The sequence below is a fragment of the Physeter macrocephalus genome, chromosome 10 (assembly GCF_002837175.3).
Source record: "Physeter macrocephalus isolate SW-GA chromosome 10, ASM283717v5, whole genome shotgun sequence".
In the NCBI taxonomy this organism is placed as follows: domain Eukaryota; kingdom Metazoa; phylum Chordata; class Mammalia; order Artiodactyla; family Physeteridae; genus Physeter; species Physeter macrocephalus.
Window position 1 is genome coordinate 5,412,301 of NC_041223.1, and position 18,541 is coordinate 5,430,841.

General features: G+C 43.2%; 1 protein-coding gene across 4 annotated transcripts in view; it reads right to left on the reverse strand.

The window, feature by feature from the left end:
• The window catches only part of PACRG (parkin coregulated), a 527,628-nt gene that overhangs the window by 132,843 nt on the left and 376,244 nt on the right, over window positions 1-18,541 (reverse strand). The window contains exon 5 of one of the 4 annotated variants that reach the window (XM_055087409.1): window positions 4,458-4,550. The exons of 2 other annotated variants lie outside the window; for them this stretch is intronic. In XM_055087409.1, the coding sequence (XP_054943384.1) occupies window positions 4,458-4,550 (93 nt within the window). Of the gene's footprint in view, window positions 1-4,457; window positions 4,551-13,735; window positions 13,813-18,541 lie in introns of those variants that run through there. One more of the 4 variants, XM_055087410.1, reaches the window with a different exon arrangement.

An 18,541-nucleotide genomic window follows, 5' to 3' on the forward strand; every position in this document is an offset into this window, starting at 1 on the left:
TGTAGGAAAGGAAGGAACGACAAGAGGTTCGCCCTCCCCAGCTGAAGGCTCCTCTGCCACTGGCCACGACTTATTCAACAGGCCCACACCAAACTGCAGGGGTGGCTGTGTAAGTTGTCTTGCTGCTGAGGGCAGTGCCCGGAACAAAACAGCAACGTGGTCACTCAGGAATAGGGGAGAACGGATGTTTCCAGCATCCGGCAGCTCCTGCCTCAGTTTGTGTGTAAACACGTGAAGGTGGCCTTGATGCTGGCAGGAGACCCTCCATCACACAGCGTCTCTGTCTTCACGTTGCTCCTCTTCCTCCTGGCCCAGCCCCGTCTGCTCTCAATGCTACTGCCTTTCTCGGTTCTGGAACACTCTCCTGTGGATGCTCCCTGCTCCGTCTTGAATCTGCAGCTGGCCATTCGGTCAGTGACCATGTTTGAGCCCCTTCTATGTGCCAGGTGGTGAGCAAGATAGAGCAGGTTTGAGCCCTTGCCGAGCAAAGGGTCAGGGAAGCCCAGCACGGACAGGTCACGGGAGTGGTCCGCGCTGCGGGAAGAGCCCGGTGGGGGCGGGGAGGCCTGGAAGCTTCGGCAGGGACCTGAGCCCGCCACGGTGCCTTCCTGACCCTCTGGCCAGAAAATGTGGTTGAACCTCCCCCCTCCCCCCCCACAAAAATCCCTTCTCTAATTTCTCCCCTGATGCTTTCACTCTCTCCTTCATGATTAGTTTCTCGAAAAGAGGGGTTTATTGCCCACGACTGCGGTCCATCGCTCAGCCCTCCGCTGACCGGCTCTGTCCCCGCGGCTCTGCTGCGCCTTCTCTCTTGGAGGCCACGCGCCCCGGGACAGCGCAGCCGGGACCCTTCCCAGGCTGGGTCTTCCGTGCTCTGTCCTCTCCGGAGCTCCCACCGCGTGGTACAGACCCCGGCTGCGGAAACTCTGCGGTGGGATGGGGGCTCTTCTGGGTTCCCTCTCCCGGCCCCGACCTTTGAAGTCACCCTCTGGCTCCTCTTCCGCTTCCCTGCACCCCCCGCACAGGCGAGCTTCAACACGACTGTTCTTGGCTGACTCTGCTTTTGTTTACCCCAAGATTTGATGAAATGAAATTTTTTTTTTATCATTTTATCATTGATTTTTTGGCGAGGTTAGGGTTAGGGTTAGGGAAGGGAAGGGAAGGGAAAAAAATCAATTTTTTCACTGAATTTTATCAAAGAAATTTGATAAAATGAAATGAACGTTTTCGGTTATTAGCCTCAGCGGACACTGCCATGTCCCCCGCTCCCGGCCCCAGCCTGCTGTATAATGAACTGCTGTGCGACGCCCAGGGCTGCTGTGATCCCTGTTCCCGTCTCCCCTCCGCTCCCGCAGTTTCCACACAACCTTCGTTCAGCCTCTTGCTCTCTGTCCAGGCCGCCCCCTCCTTTCAAGTAGCTGCCTCTCTCCTCTGGCCGGAAGCACAGTTGTGACTACTCCCTCATGAATTTGCACATATTCGATGGCAACTTATTGCCTCTGGCATCCAGCCAGACTCTGGGCAGCCCTTAAACACCCCTTATTACTCTCTCTCCAGTCATGACTCCTCTCTGGTCTCTCCTCCACAACCACTGCTGCAAGTTTGTTGCTTATGTTCAAAGCCTTTACTCAGGCTATTCCTCAGCCTAGAGTATGCTTTTCCCAGTTGTCCAGTTTTTGAAATCTAGGTGAAATGTTTTACAAAATCTTCTCTCATCTCTAAAGCCAGGCTCCAATAGCATTTCATCTACATTACTTGCACCCTTGTACAATTTATCTCCTGAACTTGACTGCAGCCTCCTTGAGGACGGGAATTTTGTCCAAGTTTCTCCTCCCTCCCTCCTTCCCTTCCTCTCTCTTTCTCCCCATTTCAGTACTTAACATAGTATCATTTACCTGGTGAGTGATCAAAAACTATTTACTACATGAACTAACAAATGATAATCAAAAGAAGACAAGTCGAGGGCATAACCAGGCCTTTGGGCTGCCAGGTGAGCAGCTGAACACAGGGAATTTTCCTTTGTTCTCCATTATTAGGACAAAGTGTCACTGACCAGAGAATAAGAAAGTTTTACCCTCGTGACTTAGCCCAGAGATTGCACGATTTTTTCTTGAAGCAAACGTAATGGCAGGAGAATCAGAGACGTGTTAGTATATTTGTCCTGCCCACCCTCTGTGTCCCAGAACAGTCATGGCCACCTGAAGAAATGAAGGAGCTATCAAAACGAAGAAGGAAGTGCTTGTGTGCAGACAGCTTAAAGACCCCCCCCACCATAAGATAGAGCAACTAACATTTACTAATCACTCTTAACTCATTGACTTTTGCTTTGTCATTCTCTTAGTAAGGTTATTTTGACTCGGAAGTCAAGATCTGTAAATTAGGTAAGGGCTCAAATATAAACAGAAAAGACTTTTTACCTGAGCTATGCACAGGAGAACTGAAATATTAAATCAGGAGTGATTCTAGTATCTGAGATTAGAAATCCAAAATTGAAAAGGCCCATTTATCTCCTGACCCACTATGACCCAGACGCAAAATGTGGTCCTATGAATGAAAAACACTAGGACCCCTCGATGGAGATATGCCTGAGGAAACGGAGCTATGCCGCCTCTTCTGATGGGTGTCGCTCACATCTCGTCTGGCTTAACACTCCGTTGCGGATCATAGTATCATGGACCAGGGCTCAGAAAGTTCTGGTTCAATTTGCAGCTTACATGCTACAGGACCTTTGGTCCTTTCTCACTCCCCGTTATGCACCCCAGGAGCTGTCTGCCTGAACTCCCAACAGCTAGTACTGTCATGTGCCCCTTGGTCTACCGGAGAAATCTATTGAGGCCGTCCACCAAAAATAAGTATTCCCAAAATTCCTCAGGAGTGGTAGCATCCAAGGTGATGGCGGGGAGTGATTCATGAACTACTGACTATGGCCTTCCTAGGTCTCTCCCCACCAAGCCGACTCAAATACATAATCCAAGTAAAAATGCTGTGCTTGCTCGGTAAACACAGCTTCAAGAGGAGTCTCCTTAGCTCCCTTCCAACCAGATCGCCTCCACAAAGAGATTTCGGAGCTGACATCGGTCCCCGGGCTTTAAAATTAACTCTCCTCCCCAGCTCCCCACCCCCTGCCCAAACCCCATTATCCAAAAGGGCAGCTCTCAGGGGAAAATACTACTGCGGTCTGCCTTCTTCTCAGCAAACAGGTATCAGCAGAAATTTTAGAGACACAGAGTTCCAGGCTACGGCACAGGATGAGAGACTAGGATAATTTCACCTAATGAAGATTAAGAAAGGGGAGAGATGAACAGCTTTCAGTTATACAAGATATATGATGCGGCAACATGGCAACGTAGGAAAAGCCTGGCAGTTCGGCTCTGCTACTAACCAGCTGTACTTTGGACAAATGGTTTCATCTCTCTGAACTTTAGTTTCCCAGTATAAAAAAGGTAAACCTCAGGCCTCCTTCTTATGTTTGTGAGATTAAATGAGGTACTGACGGCAACGGTGGTGATGGTCATGGAGAAGGTGCCCAACTATTTCCACCTGGAATGAGAGCCGAATGCAAAGAAGCTGACAAACTCTTAGGAGAGGTTTAAATTGGATACATGAAATAATTTCCTCATAGTGACACACTCGGAGGAGGCTGGGCCTCTCCTGCAACAGTCCCTAAAATAGAGGCCACTTTAAGTGGGTTAGCCATGGCTCTGGTGTGGTTTTGCCAGAGCAGTGAGAAGACTGGTTGGTCTCCCGGAGGAGAGAGTGTCTCTGCATCTGTGACCAGATGTTGGGAACCTGAAGCTTTAGAAGTCACATTCTCCATTCTCTGTTCTGTGCTCAGACCGGGTGGCAACGTGACCTTCTAAGTAACCAGGAAAGGACATTTTACAGAAGAAATCCCTTCCAGGTAAGCAGAATTCTTTGAAAGGAGCTCTGTGGCTGGCTGAACATTCCTGAGTCTTACATTCCCTTGCACAGGGGAGTGAAAGCACTGCTTGATTACTCTGGGGTTCTGCCTTGTCATAAATGTTCAGCTAGCAGCTGCTCCAGGGAGCCCGTGCCACCCTTTCCGCATTGAATCATCTTCACGCCGGGAGCCCAGAGCGCCACTTGAAGATCTGGGAAGAACAAGCCACCACCACCCTGTCTTCAATTTTAAACCAGCAACTCACGAAGTGCTGGTCAAGCGTGGGTGGAAGCTGCTGGTTTGGGAACTTCCAGACGCCCACTAAACCACACTCCTGCTTTTTAGGGTAGAGGGAGTGATCTTAAAAGCATTTTCTACAAAAAGGAAAGTAGTGACTTGAATTACTACCCTATGTTCTGGAGGCTCCAGGCAAAATCATTTGAAATGTGTGGGGAGATAGGAGAGCAAAGTTGTTGAGGAGTCTTACGTAAGTTAGGATGATCCTACTTTATTTCAGGATTCAAAGTCTAAAGTAGAGTAAAGAGGGGAAACCTACCTATGTCATGAAGGAGAATGGCAGTGTTTTGGTTTCTCAAAGGGGTTATGGTATCTTTATAAGCCAGGCATGCAGATCTTCTACAGTCTTGCCCTGGGTGAGAAAAGATTGTGGCTTCAGATTCTATTCTGAGTGACCATTTTTGGCAATTCCTAAGCCTGTCTGTTATTTTTGAAATTTTTTATTGGTGCATAAATGCAATAGATGTTAGATTGTAAAGAAATTTGGATATAATCTAGACCAATCCCAAAATTTAATTTTTAAAGTAACTTTTTTTCCTGATTCACTTCATTATGGAAGAGATGGTAAACAAAAAGAAGGATAAAGAAAAAAAAATACTTTATACTCTCCCTTCCAAGAAATAACCGTCATTGCCATTTAGGTGCATTTCCTTCGTGTGTGTGTGTGTGTGTGTGTGTGTGTGTGTGTGTGTGTGTGTGTGTGTTTGTGTGTGTTATTTAAAACGCACATATTAACACACAGTTGAGATTATATTATATATGTTTTTACATCTCAATTTTTAACTTTTTAACTTGATGGTTTTATCATATCCTTAAAAACTTTTCACTCTAAATAGCAACATAATATTACATCACAGGAATAAAACATAATTTATTTAACCATTTCCATACTGGTGAACATTTTACTTATTTCTATTTCTTCACTATTGTTGAAAACAAATTTAAAATATCTAGTTACTTCAGTCTACTTCCATCTTTAATTATTTCCTTAGGTTTAATTCTTAGATTTAAAAATGATTACGCTGAGTTCGTGAATACTTTAAAATCCAGTTGGCATACTGATCTCTGTGTCAGGGATTAGGGACTGAAGTCAAGAAGTCTAGACTCTTCTGGAGATTGCATAGGTCTGCAGTGCCAGAGTGTGCCCTGAACCCAGGTGTCCTGACTCCCCACTAAGGTTCTTGCACACGTGTTTCAGGACCCAGTAAGAGTGATGGAAACAAAAAATTGTATTAATCGATGCAATCTGCATTCTTTTTCCCGGGAAAAGATCCATGGGAGTGTTTACTTTTTCTCAGATTGTGTGTGTGTGTGTGTGTGTGTGTGTACACTAATAAAAATCATTCAGTGACCCGGGTCAAAGAGGCTTTCTCTGGGGCAAATTGCTATTTACCCTGATGCCTAATCAAAATATAGTTTCTGCAATTAAAATAACCGAAGTAGAAGAAACTCCAGTTATCTGTATTGTGTTTGGGGGAACTCCCATTTAAAGAATTGCATGTGAAATTAAGGCCGGCTTATTTAGGTTGAGGGGACAGAAACCTCTTGAGTTGGCCAAAATAGGGTAACTGCAAATTTCCAATGCTAGCTTCAAATTTTAGACATTAAAAGGCAATTTGCAAGTTTTAAGTATATACCGAGAGGCACAAGGCCTTGTTCTAAAATAATAACTGTGGCTTAATGTAGAAGCCGAGAGCTTCCTGGGATTATAGTAAAAGATATTTTTATGTTTGGAAGACACTTCTGTAATTTGCATTTTTATTGGGGCTCTTGCTGAGATGACCAAGGACAAACAGGGTCCTTGGTCCATTAACATTGTGTGTCAACTCCATGGCCTTCTTACATGTCTTGGTATACAAATAAATCCACAGTAGACTCTGTGATGGAAAATGACACCCCCCCCCTCCCCGCCCCCTGCTCTCAGAGGGCAGAGCTGGCACTTCCACACTCTCAGGCCAACTGGGCTAACTGAGGTCAACCTTCAGTGAGGGGCTCCTGACCCACGGGCTCATGTTACACCAGGAAGGAAATAGTTCTTCCTCAATCTGTAAGTCTTTCTTTCTCCTCTTTTCACCCCTCCATCTACTTCCATTGCCTTATCACCGCCTAGCTGGCTGCATCCAACCAGCGCAGACTTATAAATTGTCAGACTCTGGGGGGTGGGGGTGGGATTTTATTTCTAGATTAATTTTGGACCATTTTGCACCTTTTTGTTGTGTTATTACTGATACATTACTGATACATCATTGGGAATAAGAAAAGATCCTGTGCTTTAGAGCAGATAGGCTGAGGTTGGAGTCCCACCTCCAACACTATGTGATCTTGGGCAAATTGCTTAACCTCTCTGAGCCTCAGTTTCCTCATCTGTAAATTGGGAACAACAATAATAACTCCCTCATATGGTGGTGAAGGTAAAATGAGACAGAGCAGATACATTGCTTAGCAGACATTCTGGCACTCAGTAAGCACCCAGTCAAGGCTACTTTTAGCCATTGGCACTGTGATTGTCCCCCCCTCGGAAGTTCCTCCCTTTCACTGACATTTTTCTCTCATCTTGACTGCTGGGTGGTAAGCTTGTTTCTATTTCTTCACAATTCTTCCCAGTCAGTATTACATTATTGTTACCATTTCTTCAGTAATATACTTGTCACTGAATGGATTCTTAATGTAGCCACCAACATGTTCTGCTTTGCTTTTAGAATTATGATTGAACCTGAATTTTCGATCTTTTGAAATATAAAAACCAAATTAAGTTAGGTATATTACAACTAGTTGATGCAAAAGTCCTTATGCTCTTGTTTCACAGAAAAGCAAGCCTAATGATTTCTGAGAATCTGTTATTATCTAACACCAGGTGAAATTGTTTCACTTTTATAGTTCATCTGAGGAGCTGACATTTAGGAGCTCTGTTACAAAGCAATATGAAGATTTCCAGGTAAGTGTAGGTTACAGATGAAAAGGAATGGGAGAGTAAGAGAAGGAAGAGGAGGAAAGGTCTAAGTTGTAAAAGAAGTAGGAACTGGAACTCCCCTAGAGAAGATCATAGAAGAGTCTTGAGCTGGTTTGGGAAAGGTGGCACCAGGTGGGGTGTTTGTGGCACACGGTAAAGGAGTCTGGGTGTTCAATGCAGTGGAGCCGGAGGACAAAGGCACATGCAGGGAGGAGTCCACGCCACTCAAGAGGCATGTGATCTGATGCCAAGCTCTCTTCCAGTTATCAGGTACAAGAAGCATAACTAGAGTAAAAGATGAGTGAACCCTATGGCAGCAGATTGTGTTGAACAATAGAGCAAGGTTTATCCTTGAGCGATGTGTGTGGTGGGTCCTGACACCTCTGGGAGGACAGGATTCTGGGTCATTACCAAGTATGGATGATCACCCTCTAGTGGCATCTGGAGAAAACTGCAGGTCCATGACCTCTCATGCAAAGACATTCAGTAGGGATGTGAAGGAACTTCTTCCCAGGGGTTCACAGATGCAGCCGTCTCTGCATGCATTACCACCTCATTTTATCTATAGGCTAAAGAAGCGCTTTCCTTTCTTTTCTAGATGAGATTCATGAACATCAAGTGGGAATCCGTGCACAGCACTTGATTTTTATCATAATACTGGCTAGAATGCAGGGTATCCTGATCATCAATATTTTTACTAATTAGAAAAAGTACAGGACTTCCCTGGTGGTGCAGCGGTTAAGAATCCGCCGGCCAATGCAGGGGACACAGGTTCAATCCCTGGTCCGGGAAGATCCCACATGCCGCGGAGCAACTGAGCCAGTGCGCCACAACTACTGAGCCTGCGCTCTAGAGCTCGTGAGCCACAGCTACTGAGCCCGCGTGCCACAACTACTGAAGCCCGGGCGCCTAGAGCCCGTGCTCCACAAGAGAAGCCACCGCAATGAGAAGCCCGCGCACCGCAACGAAGAGTAGCCCCCGTCGCCGCAACTAGAGAAAGCCCGCGTGGAGCAACGAAGACCCAATGCAGCCAAAAAAAAAAAAAAAGAAAAAGAAAGAAAAAGAATTAAAAAAAAAAAGTACAACTAGAATTAACTTTTCAGTCATGACCAATACTGCTTCAAATTTTGTTTTGTTCATGATATTTGGTCAAAAGAAGTTTCAACAGAGGAACCAGAGAAAAATTAATAACTAATAACAAAATTAGGACCATCTAGACTTCTCTACCCTTCTGGATTTCAAAAGAAAGAGGAAATAACCACATATGCCATTGAATTGTATCAGCTTTAGTTCTGGCAGCTTTTATTCAAATATCATCATCCTTTGCAACCGGCAAAATGCGTACATTAACTTTCAAACTTTCAGACTGCAAGTTAATCCATATTTTGTCCTAGAGTGTGATAGCCACAACCTCCAGTACTCCACCAAAAGTTAAAAAGGGAAAACACAGTCATAAATATTTAACACTTCAAAAATTCTCATTTAAAAATGTTCAGTGTAGGTGACCAGAGAATATAGCTTACAGGAATAAAAGAACTTGAAATGGATTTGTTCGTTCTTTTGGTAAAGGTGATCTTCCCTTTCATTATATTAACACCTGTGCTCAGTCTAAGAGGTATATTATGATAAGGAATTATAGCTGGGCCAGAGGAAAGTAATATTTTCAATTAATTGTGAATTGTAAAAGTCTGTTAGGGTGGGTTTTTGTAGCTGATGTTGCTTATTTAAATTAGAATAAGGGTTAATAAGCAGAATTCATTCCATGCTTTGATAAATGTTTATTGGACTGCTTATTCTGGTACTTATAGCAGGGGTCCCCAACCCCCAGGCCGCGGACAGGTACCGGTCCATGGCCTGTTAGGAACTGGGCTGCACAGCCCTTGATTTTACAGCAAACTGTGTAACTTATAATGTATAATTTTAGGTAAACTTATAACTTATAAATTTCGTACGATTGTGATCAAAATGATACAATTTTATGTTAAGTTATTTTAAAGTAAATCGTATCTTCTTAATCTTGCTAGATTTGAAAGTTTTACCATGGGTGTTATTGATTTAGGAAGATTTATAACTGGAGGGTTATAAATCTTATAAAGTACTTTTCATTTGTAAAGAATGTTACATTTCATTATTCATATGTGTCTCCAAACAGTGCCATGATGTATAGCAACTTGGAGGAAGACTCAGAAGGATAAAACTGATGGGGCTAAGAGTCCGTGTTTAAGCCAGAACCCTTTGGTGTTTCTCTGAGTCGATCAAGCTGCCTTCTGATAGATTTACAGGATTTCCACATCTCATAAACAAACTATAAAAAGGACTCATTGAATATAGCAAATAAATTTTTCTATAAGTATTCATAAAAATCTCGTCATGATAATGGCAAAGCGTAAGCCTTAGGTTTATTCTTTCGGAAAGGTAGAAGTTTTAATGGATATAACTATGCTTCACAAGCTAACTGAAACAGAGGCTTTTTGACCGTACAGACATTTCAGCTCTCCTTCTGCAACAAGGGATTATCAGCCCCAAATAGCATCATTATCCAAGTTGTCACAGTGATCCATATTCTGCTTATGAGAGGCTATAATTTCAATCGTTGGAAAATATTTTCAGAAGTTTATTCAGATGAAGAAGCATGGAGATTTTAACATGAATATGATTTATTGACGATTCCTCTCTTTTGGATCTCTTGAAATCCAGAAAAAGACGTTATAGTGGACTAGTGTGCTAGTGTTATAAAAGAAGAATTATAAAAGAAGAATATTATAAAAGAAGAATATTGTGTCAGATACAGAATTTTATCTGATTTTGTACTCATTCAGTCACATACTATATAGTAATAAGTAGACTATGCTTAATTCACAATGGAATATTTTACAGTGACATGCTTGGTAAACGTATCCCCTACCAGCACAGATGGCATAAAAATGCTTAGTGATTCTTTTTTCAGACTTCATGTCATGCTGTGGGAAGATATGGCTGAAATAAATACATTTCATTTTGTTTTGAGACATTTTTCCATATGATTTAATTATAGAGAGAAGGGCACAAAGAGAGTGTCACTATTAAGTGGGATCCATTATACGCTTAAGAGCAGATTCAAATCTTTTGTTGAGCACGTTTTTGGAAAATAAATTGTGCACGCCATGTAAATAATATGACATTTGGTCGCAGTCAATTTGGTTTATGTATTGTGCCCAAAGGAACAGGTGATTTGAAGTTTAATTTGCCCCTCGTCTACTTACCCTAATAACTTGGCACCGCACACAGTTCTTGGGATATCAATATACCAATTAACAAAATCATTCTCTCACTGCTGTTGAAATACAGAGTTGATTCTCATCTACATTTTTTCGTTGTTGTTGTGCAGGGCAAATGAAACAAACAACATGGAAAGGAAAGCAGGGAAAGAAGACAGATTCAGTGGCGCTCTATAGCAGATACAGAGGAAATGAGCACAGACCCGTGAGCATGTACCAGGCGGACGGCACTGCCCAGAAACCCTGTTCCATCCTACTGCGGCCCAGGAATGTGGGCTTCTGTGTTACTCGAAACAATGTATCTGTCTCATATTAAATTTGTATTTGGATGGAATTAAGGGATCCCATCCGCAAATGCAGTGAAAACTTCAAATGAGAAAAGCTCATTTGTATTATGTCTGAGTGATAATGTGTTTTCAATACATTTTGTATTTAATGACTTGGTAAAAAATAGCTAATGTGCTGGAGATACAATGATGCCCTTTGTCCATCCGTCTTCTTTGCCATTCTCACCTTCGCTGTCCTTAGTGAGCTTCCCTGACCTCTAACCTGGACCATGATAGCTGTCTCTGAAATGCTGTTTCTCTTCCCAGTTTTCCCCATTCAGCTACACTCTGCCTCCAGTTACCGCTCTGCAGGCTAGCGGGCAAGTGGTGATGGCTTGAATCTGAATTCCCTCCTCGATCGCCCCAGCCTGGGTCAGCTGCTTCTCCTCCGGGCACCCTGGTGCTTCGTGCTCACCTCCATCACAGCATTATCACGAGGATGGAGGTACATCTGTTCCTTTGCCCCCGTGACACAGCAGTCTCCTTGAGGGCAGGGCAGTGTCCTTTCTACCAGTGTATTCCAGTACCCATTATCTCTAGGCAACAATAAATATGTGGAGGGTGATTGAATAAATGAAGTCACTCCCAGTCAATTGTTCCTTGTTGAATTTTGGTGTGAAACCTAACTCCTCGGTTTGGTGTTCACTGGGCTCCCGTGAGCCCTCTGTTCTAAGGCGTCCTCACGGCCATCACTCCCTCGGCTCCGGTCCCTGTCTGCACCCTGGAGTGTTTTCCGAATAGGTGCCACATCCTCTCTGTTTTTTGTGCCTTTGCTGTCCCTCTGCCTAGGATGCACTTAATGTTCATCTCAGAAAATTGTAAGTGCTCTTTAAGGGCTTTTTTTCAACAGGCCCTGCAAGACTCGCATCTTAATTAACTGAACCATCCTCCCTTGCATCTTATTTGTAACTGCGTAACACTTACACATTTTGGCCCCTGGGGATAGGGACTAGGTCTTTTTTACTTATTTTTTTTTTTTTTTTTTTTTTTTAACTCTCATAGAACCTAGCATACATGCAAGGCACTTAGGAGATGATTAATACATGCTTTGGGTGGCACACTGCTAAGATGACAAGAGCAAACCCTTGTCTAGCACCTTACAGTTTCCACTCATCCATTAGCCATCCATTCATCCATCCATCTCTCCATTCATCACTTGAGCTTGCATTATCTTGTCAAATCACCACAGCTGCTCTACAAGAAAAGATCAACATCTAGGGCCTCAGAATGGCCCAGTGACTTGTCTAAGACCACTCAGCTAACATGATTACTGGGATTTAAATCTAGGTTTCTGTCTCTAAGCTGAGTGGCCTATCTAGTTCAGTAAGGTTTTAAAATTAAGTGTGGTAGGGACCCTCGCTAGAGTCTAAGGTCAAAAACCAGTGTATCAGTGGATGAGAGGTAGAACAAATTTGGGCATTGTAATATTTGTTACTCTGATAGGTTTGCAATCCAGCTCCTAGGATTCCTGCTGTAATGAAAGGTTTCAAGAGATTGTAGGGTAGCCCTGCTTTCTCTCTGGCAACCCAAGTAAGCAATGAGCAGGATGCTCCTGGCCATCACCCCAGAGCCCATGCAGTATGAATTGGATGTGGAGGCTGGACTGGAAGTCATGGCAGAGTCTTGTCCAGACCTGGGAGAAAACTCCCATCTGGACAAGGTGGGTCCAACTGGGGCCTTCGTTTAGTATCCAGTATGTGGGCAGAGGCTGGGAAGGCTACAATGGTTAATTCAAAAGACATTCTCCCTGTTTGGATGGAACAGGAGAGAAGGACATTGGCACAGATTAAATGGAAGCTGAGAAGACTGTCATGAGCACGTGTGACTCAGATATTTGGAGGAATTTGAGGAGAATTAGGGTTATTTTATAATGAGTGAAAATAGGAACAAATACTATTTTGCTTTTTATTGTGACTCAGTTTATATCTCCCAATTACCCTCCCTCAATATGGCCTTAGAAGTTTCAGAAGTAAATAGTTTATGTCTTTTTTTGTCAGACGTTTTTTTAAAACATGGGACTCTGTAGAGCTTCACAGTTATGCATGAGAACAGAAAAACAAGAAATGAAAATCTGAAATAATGTCTATTCTAGCAATTTCTGCTTATCTGAGAAAGATTGTTCTTTGATCCATGACAAAATAAAGATCCATGATCTTTATTTTTATTAAAAAATAAAGCACAATATCTATTTACCTCTAAAATATAGTATTCATAGGTTTAAAATAAAAATCCAGATCTATGAATTCTGTTTCCCTTTGAAAATTCATCTTTGCAATTACTTGCTTTGTACTGTACAATAGAAATTATTACTCACACCAAAAGGAACTTAGGCTGAAGGATTAAATCTATTTTGCTACAAACTCTCTTATAGATTTTAATATTTAATATGCTACTAAAACTTTAAAAACTATTCATAGATAATTTCTAAATTTATAAAATACAATTACAAAGTTAGATACAAGTATAAAATCATATAAGAGTATGGACAATAGTATTTTCATGCTATTAAAATCCTCAGCATTTCAATCGAGCACAAAAATAGACTTGATGAAGTAGTTGAATCGGCCAGGAGGTGTGGAGATGGTTGCAAACCCGCAGGTGGGAGCTGCTGGCCACCTTTTGGACTGTGCACAAAGCAAGGACCAACTAGTTTAAAAGAAGGAGGTCAGGTCCTGTTTTCCTGTGGTCCCTCCTGTGCTGGAGTTACCGATGCCCTCCCCCTGCAGGCAGAGTTGTACTCATTTCCTAGTGAAACTTGGTCAGAACAGAATTGCATTAGCAGGGCAAGCTGCTAACATCTGAGTTAGCCTTGCTGCATGGTCTCTGGCGAGTCCTAAGGCAGCCCTAGTTACCCAGGCACTCTGCATCCTTTCTAGCCCTGCTGGGTTGATCGAGTCTCCATAACTGGCTTTCTGTTTCCATCACTTTGCTGTTACTCCATTTTCACCGTAGGGATGGGTGATGACCATGCCCTGCTTTGCTGGGGCCTGGACCCTTGACGAGTTCTTGCCAGCTACGGGCCTGCGGCCTTACTGTTGTTGTTGGATCAGACAGAGCAGGAGAGGAAGAAATTCACAGAAACTAAATGAAAGGTGAAAAGACTGTCATGAACACATGTAACTCAGATTGTTCAGAGGCATTTGAGGGGGACTGGAGTCACTGCAGAACAATTGGGGATAACAAGCAGCATCAGGGCTTTTAAAAAACTTCCCATGTTATTTCAAAGTCCAGTCAAGACTGAGAACGATAGTCTAGCCAGGGCTTGGCTAAACCTGGAGCCATGTTGATAATGATGACTGGTTTCCAAGACCACCTGCTGCTGCTACTCCCCGGCTGCACCCACCTAGCAGGGTGGTCCTCTTTGTAGATCACTACCTGCCCAGACCTCACTCTCCTGGCTGGAATGAGACCCAGCAGCTGGCCAGTTACTCCCAGCTTTTCCTTCTGGAAGGGTCTATGCTTCAGAGGCTCCAGCAGACCCCAGGCTCAAGGTTGCCTGAGAGATGCTCACAGCAGATATAGTTACCCATCTCTCCGAATGAGTTGTATGTCATCTTTCAGGGCAAGTCCTCTTTGGTAGGTATATACATCCAGCCTGTTCCACTCAAAAGGTCTAGACTTATTTAAAATTTCGTACAAATCCATTTGAGAAGATATTACTCTTATGGCTAAACCCAACATGTGTCTGCATTTTTAATCTCTTTCTAAAACCTAAACAAGTAGCCCCTGGATTTTGAAAGGTCCATGCAGCTCCAAGTAATTGCTACTGGGTGCTGTGTCATATAAGCTATTAGTCTACAGAGCCACAGAACAAATTCACTCCCAACCTAGGTGTTAGAGAACACCCAAGAGCAAAACTAAAAATTAAGACAATGTGGACCTTGACCAACAACCTCTTAGACTTCTAGAGGATTGGACGGGTCAAGACTGATATCTATCGAAATGAAACATGCACTATTTTTAAGAATATATTTTTCAGATGTATTCCCACCAGAGCACAAAATACACGCACACACACAAAATACAAGTTATAATCCTGCTTTTAGTAATACGAGCCTCAATATAACCTAAATCTTCATCAAAAAAGAACTGGTATCTATAGGTGTAGAGTCAAGTGAAGGAATCACGTCAGTCTTTGAATAAATGAGTAGATCTGAATGTCTTGATATAAAATGTTCTGCAAGATTCTTGTATTAAGTGGAAAAACAAAATAAAACAAAAATAAAAAGGAGAAGCAAGAAACAATATGGCCACTTCCTGAAATTTTGAAAATGAATACTCTAAAAAGGACTTTTATCAAGTAATATGGCATGTCTGGAGGAAAAAAAAATGATTAACCTCACTGATGGAGAAGATCCAAACTCAAGAGTAATGACAAATACTGGAGGGTCAGTAAAATAAGAACTGAATTCTGGAGAATCTTAAACCCCAGGGCACGATATTTCAACAGGATGCAAAGATAACAGGCACCAAGTTCATCTGGTATTGGTGACAGACATGGAGATTCTAAGGAGCAGAGCATTTTCTGGTGGAGCAGGTGATGGAAGGAGCTTCCCAGCAGTGAGCATTCTGGACTTGCCACTTCCTCTCTGTGACCCTGGGCATGTGAGAGGTCGGGGCTTCAGCTGCCTCATCTCCACAGAAAATGCTTGTGAGTGAATCCAATAATGGTTAGAATGAACCTAGCAGAATGCCTAAGATATTAAAAGCTCAATATGAATGCTGAGGAGGGAAGAAAATATATAGGGAGTGTAGTGGGAATTCCTCCAAGAAGAGAGGGTTTTGTTCCCTTAAGCATATTGAAGGGGGAAGTTAAGCTGCGTACATATATTCTTCTCAGCAAGTTTCAGGTTCAGTAATTCTGAACTGCGGTTGGAAAACTGGAAAGAAAATTGAGTTGTGGGGGCAAAATAACTGCTTAACTTAATTACTAAAATGTCGCACTCTCCAATCGTGATGTCAATACTGCACACGCTGCAATTCAAGCTCCTGTAAAACAGCTATTTCGTTAAAATTTAGGACAAAAGGTATGCCATTTATTAATGTATCAATATATTTCAGTGGGTACAATACGTAAAAAGGAAGAAATTAATTATTCACCTACAGGTCAGACCTCCATTATTTTAAGTCTTGGTGACTTGCAGAGCTCTGCATGAAAAGTAATACAAATATATTTGAGTTAATTCTGTGGTAAATTAAATATCCTGGATATTAAATACACTTGACAAGACTTCTTGAGGTACAGAAAGGATGCTGAAGAGGGAACATTATTATTTAGTCTGTGGTGACAGCTTTGAAGTAGATAGATTTTTGCTACTCACAGATATAGTTTCACAATCGTTTCCTGACTATTAAAATGTCTGTAGAATCTTTATAAGTTTCCTGGAAGCCTTAACTCTGTCAAAATTAAGAAATCTCATCAAACTAAGATGTCCACAGAATACAAGAGATGACAACAAATCCATTCCTTGGACTTGACAGAGGATAGATGACACAGAGTAATTTCTTTGGTTTGGGTCTCTTAATCTACTAACGGTTCTTCGACACATAGAAAAAAAATAATTAAAATGAAAAATAGGGAGGGACCTTAAAGATGGAGGCAGAGTAAGACGTGGAGATCATCTTCCTCCCCACAAATACATCAGAAATACATCTACATGTGGAACAACTCCTACAGACAGAAGACCACAGACTTCCCAAAAGGTAAGAAACTCCCCAGGTACCTGGCTAGGGCAAAAAAAAAAGGAAAAACAGACACAAAAGAATAGGGACGGGACCTGCACCTCTGGGAAGGAGCTGTGAAGGAGGAAAAGTTCCCACACGCGCAAAGCCCCTTCGCGGGCGGAGACTGCGGGTGGCGGACGGGGGGAGCTTCGGATCCGCGGAGGAGAGAGCAGTAACAGGGGTGCGGAGGGCAAAGCGGAGAGATTCCCGCACAGAGGATCGGTGCCAACCAGCACTCACCAGCCCGAGAGGCTTGTCTGCTCACCCGCCGGGGCAGGTGGGGGCTGGGAGCTGAGGCTCGGGCTTCGGTCGGATCCCAGGGAGAGGACTGGGGTTGGCAGCGTGAACACAGCCTGAAGGGGTTAGTGCGCCACGGCTAGCCAGGAGGGAGTCCGGGAAAATGTCTGGAGCTGCCAAAGAGACAAGAGACCATTGTTTCAGGATGCGCAAGGAGAGGGGATTCAGAGCACTGCCTAAACGAGTTCCAGAGACAGGCGTGAGCTACAGCTATTAGCGTGGACCCCAGAGACGGGCATGAGACGCTAAGGCTGCTTCTGCAGCCACCAAGAAGCCTGTGTGCAAGCCCAGGTCACTATCCACACCTCCCCTCCTGAGATCCCATGCAGCTGGCCACTGCCAGGGTCCCGGGATCCAGGGACAACTTCCCCTGGAGAACACATGGTGTGCCTCAGGCTGTTGCAACGTCATGCTGGCCTCTGCCACTGCAGGCTTGTCCCACATTCCGTACCCCTCCCTCCCTGCAGCCTGAATGAGCCAGAGCACCCTAAGCAGCTGCTCCTTTAATCCCATCCTGTCTGGGCAGGGAACAGATGCCCTCAGGTGACTTACACGCAGAGGCAGGGCCAAATCCAAGGCTGAACCCCAGGAGCTATGCAAACGAAGAAGAGAAAGGGAAATTTCTCCCAGCAGCCTCAGGAGCAGCGGATTAAATCTCCACAATCAACTTGATGTACCTGCATCTGTGGAATCCCTGAATAGACAAGGAATCGTCCCAAAATTGAGGCGGTGGACTTCGGGAGCAACTGTAGACTTGGGGCTTGCTTTCTGCATCTGATTTGTTTCTGGTTTTATGTTTATCTTAGTTTAGTATTTAGATCTTCTTATCATTGGTAGATTTGTTTATTGATTTGGTTCCTTTCTTCCTTTCTTTAAATATATATATATATATATTTTTTCCTTTTTCTCTTTTTGTGAGTGTGTAACGATGAGCAACACAATAAATGAAATGAAAAATACTCTAGATGGGATCAATAGCAGAATAACTGAGGCAGAAGAACGGATAAGTGACCTGGAAGATAAAATAGTGGAAATAACTACTGCAGAGCAGAATAAAGAAAAAAGAATGAAAAGACTTGAGGACAGTCTCAGAGACCTCTGGGACAACATTAAACACACCAATTTTCTAATTATAGGGGTCCCAGAAGAAGAAGAGGAAAAAACGGGACTAAGAAAATATTTTAAGATATTATAGGGGAAAACTCCCCTAATATGGGAAGGGAAAGAGTCAGTCAAGTCCAGGAAGTGCAGAGAGTCCCATACTGGATAAATCCAAGGAGAAATTCCTTCTTTTTTTTATTACTTTATTTTTAATAATTTTTAAATATTTTTTATTTTAATAACTTTATTTTCTTATATTTCTTTCTTGCCTTCTTTTTTTCTCTATCTTTCTTCCTTCCTTCCTTCCTTCCTTCCTTCCTTTCTTTCTTTTCGCTCCCTTTTCTTCTGAGTTGTGTGGCTGACATGGTCTTGGTGCTCTTGCCGGGTAACAGGTCTGAGCCTCTGAGTTGGGAGAGCCGAGTTCAGGACATTGGTCCACCAGAGACCTCCCAGCCCAATGTAATGTCAAACTGCGAAAGTTCTCCCAGAGATCTCCATCTCAACGCTAAGACCCAGCTCCACAAGTAACATAAAAGGGACTCTCCATAAGGTTAACAGCTGACCTTTCAGCAGAAACTCTTCAAGCCAGAAGGGAGTGGCAGGACATATCTGAAGTGACGAAAGGGAAAAACCTACAACCAAGATTACTCTACCCAGCAAGGATCTCATTCAGATTCGATGGAGAAAT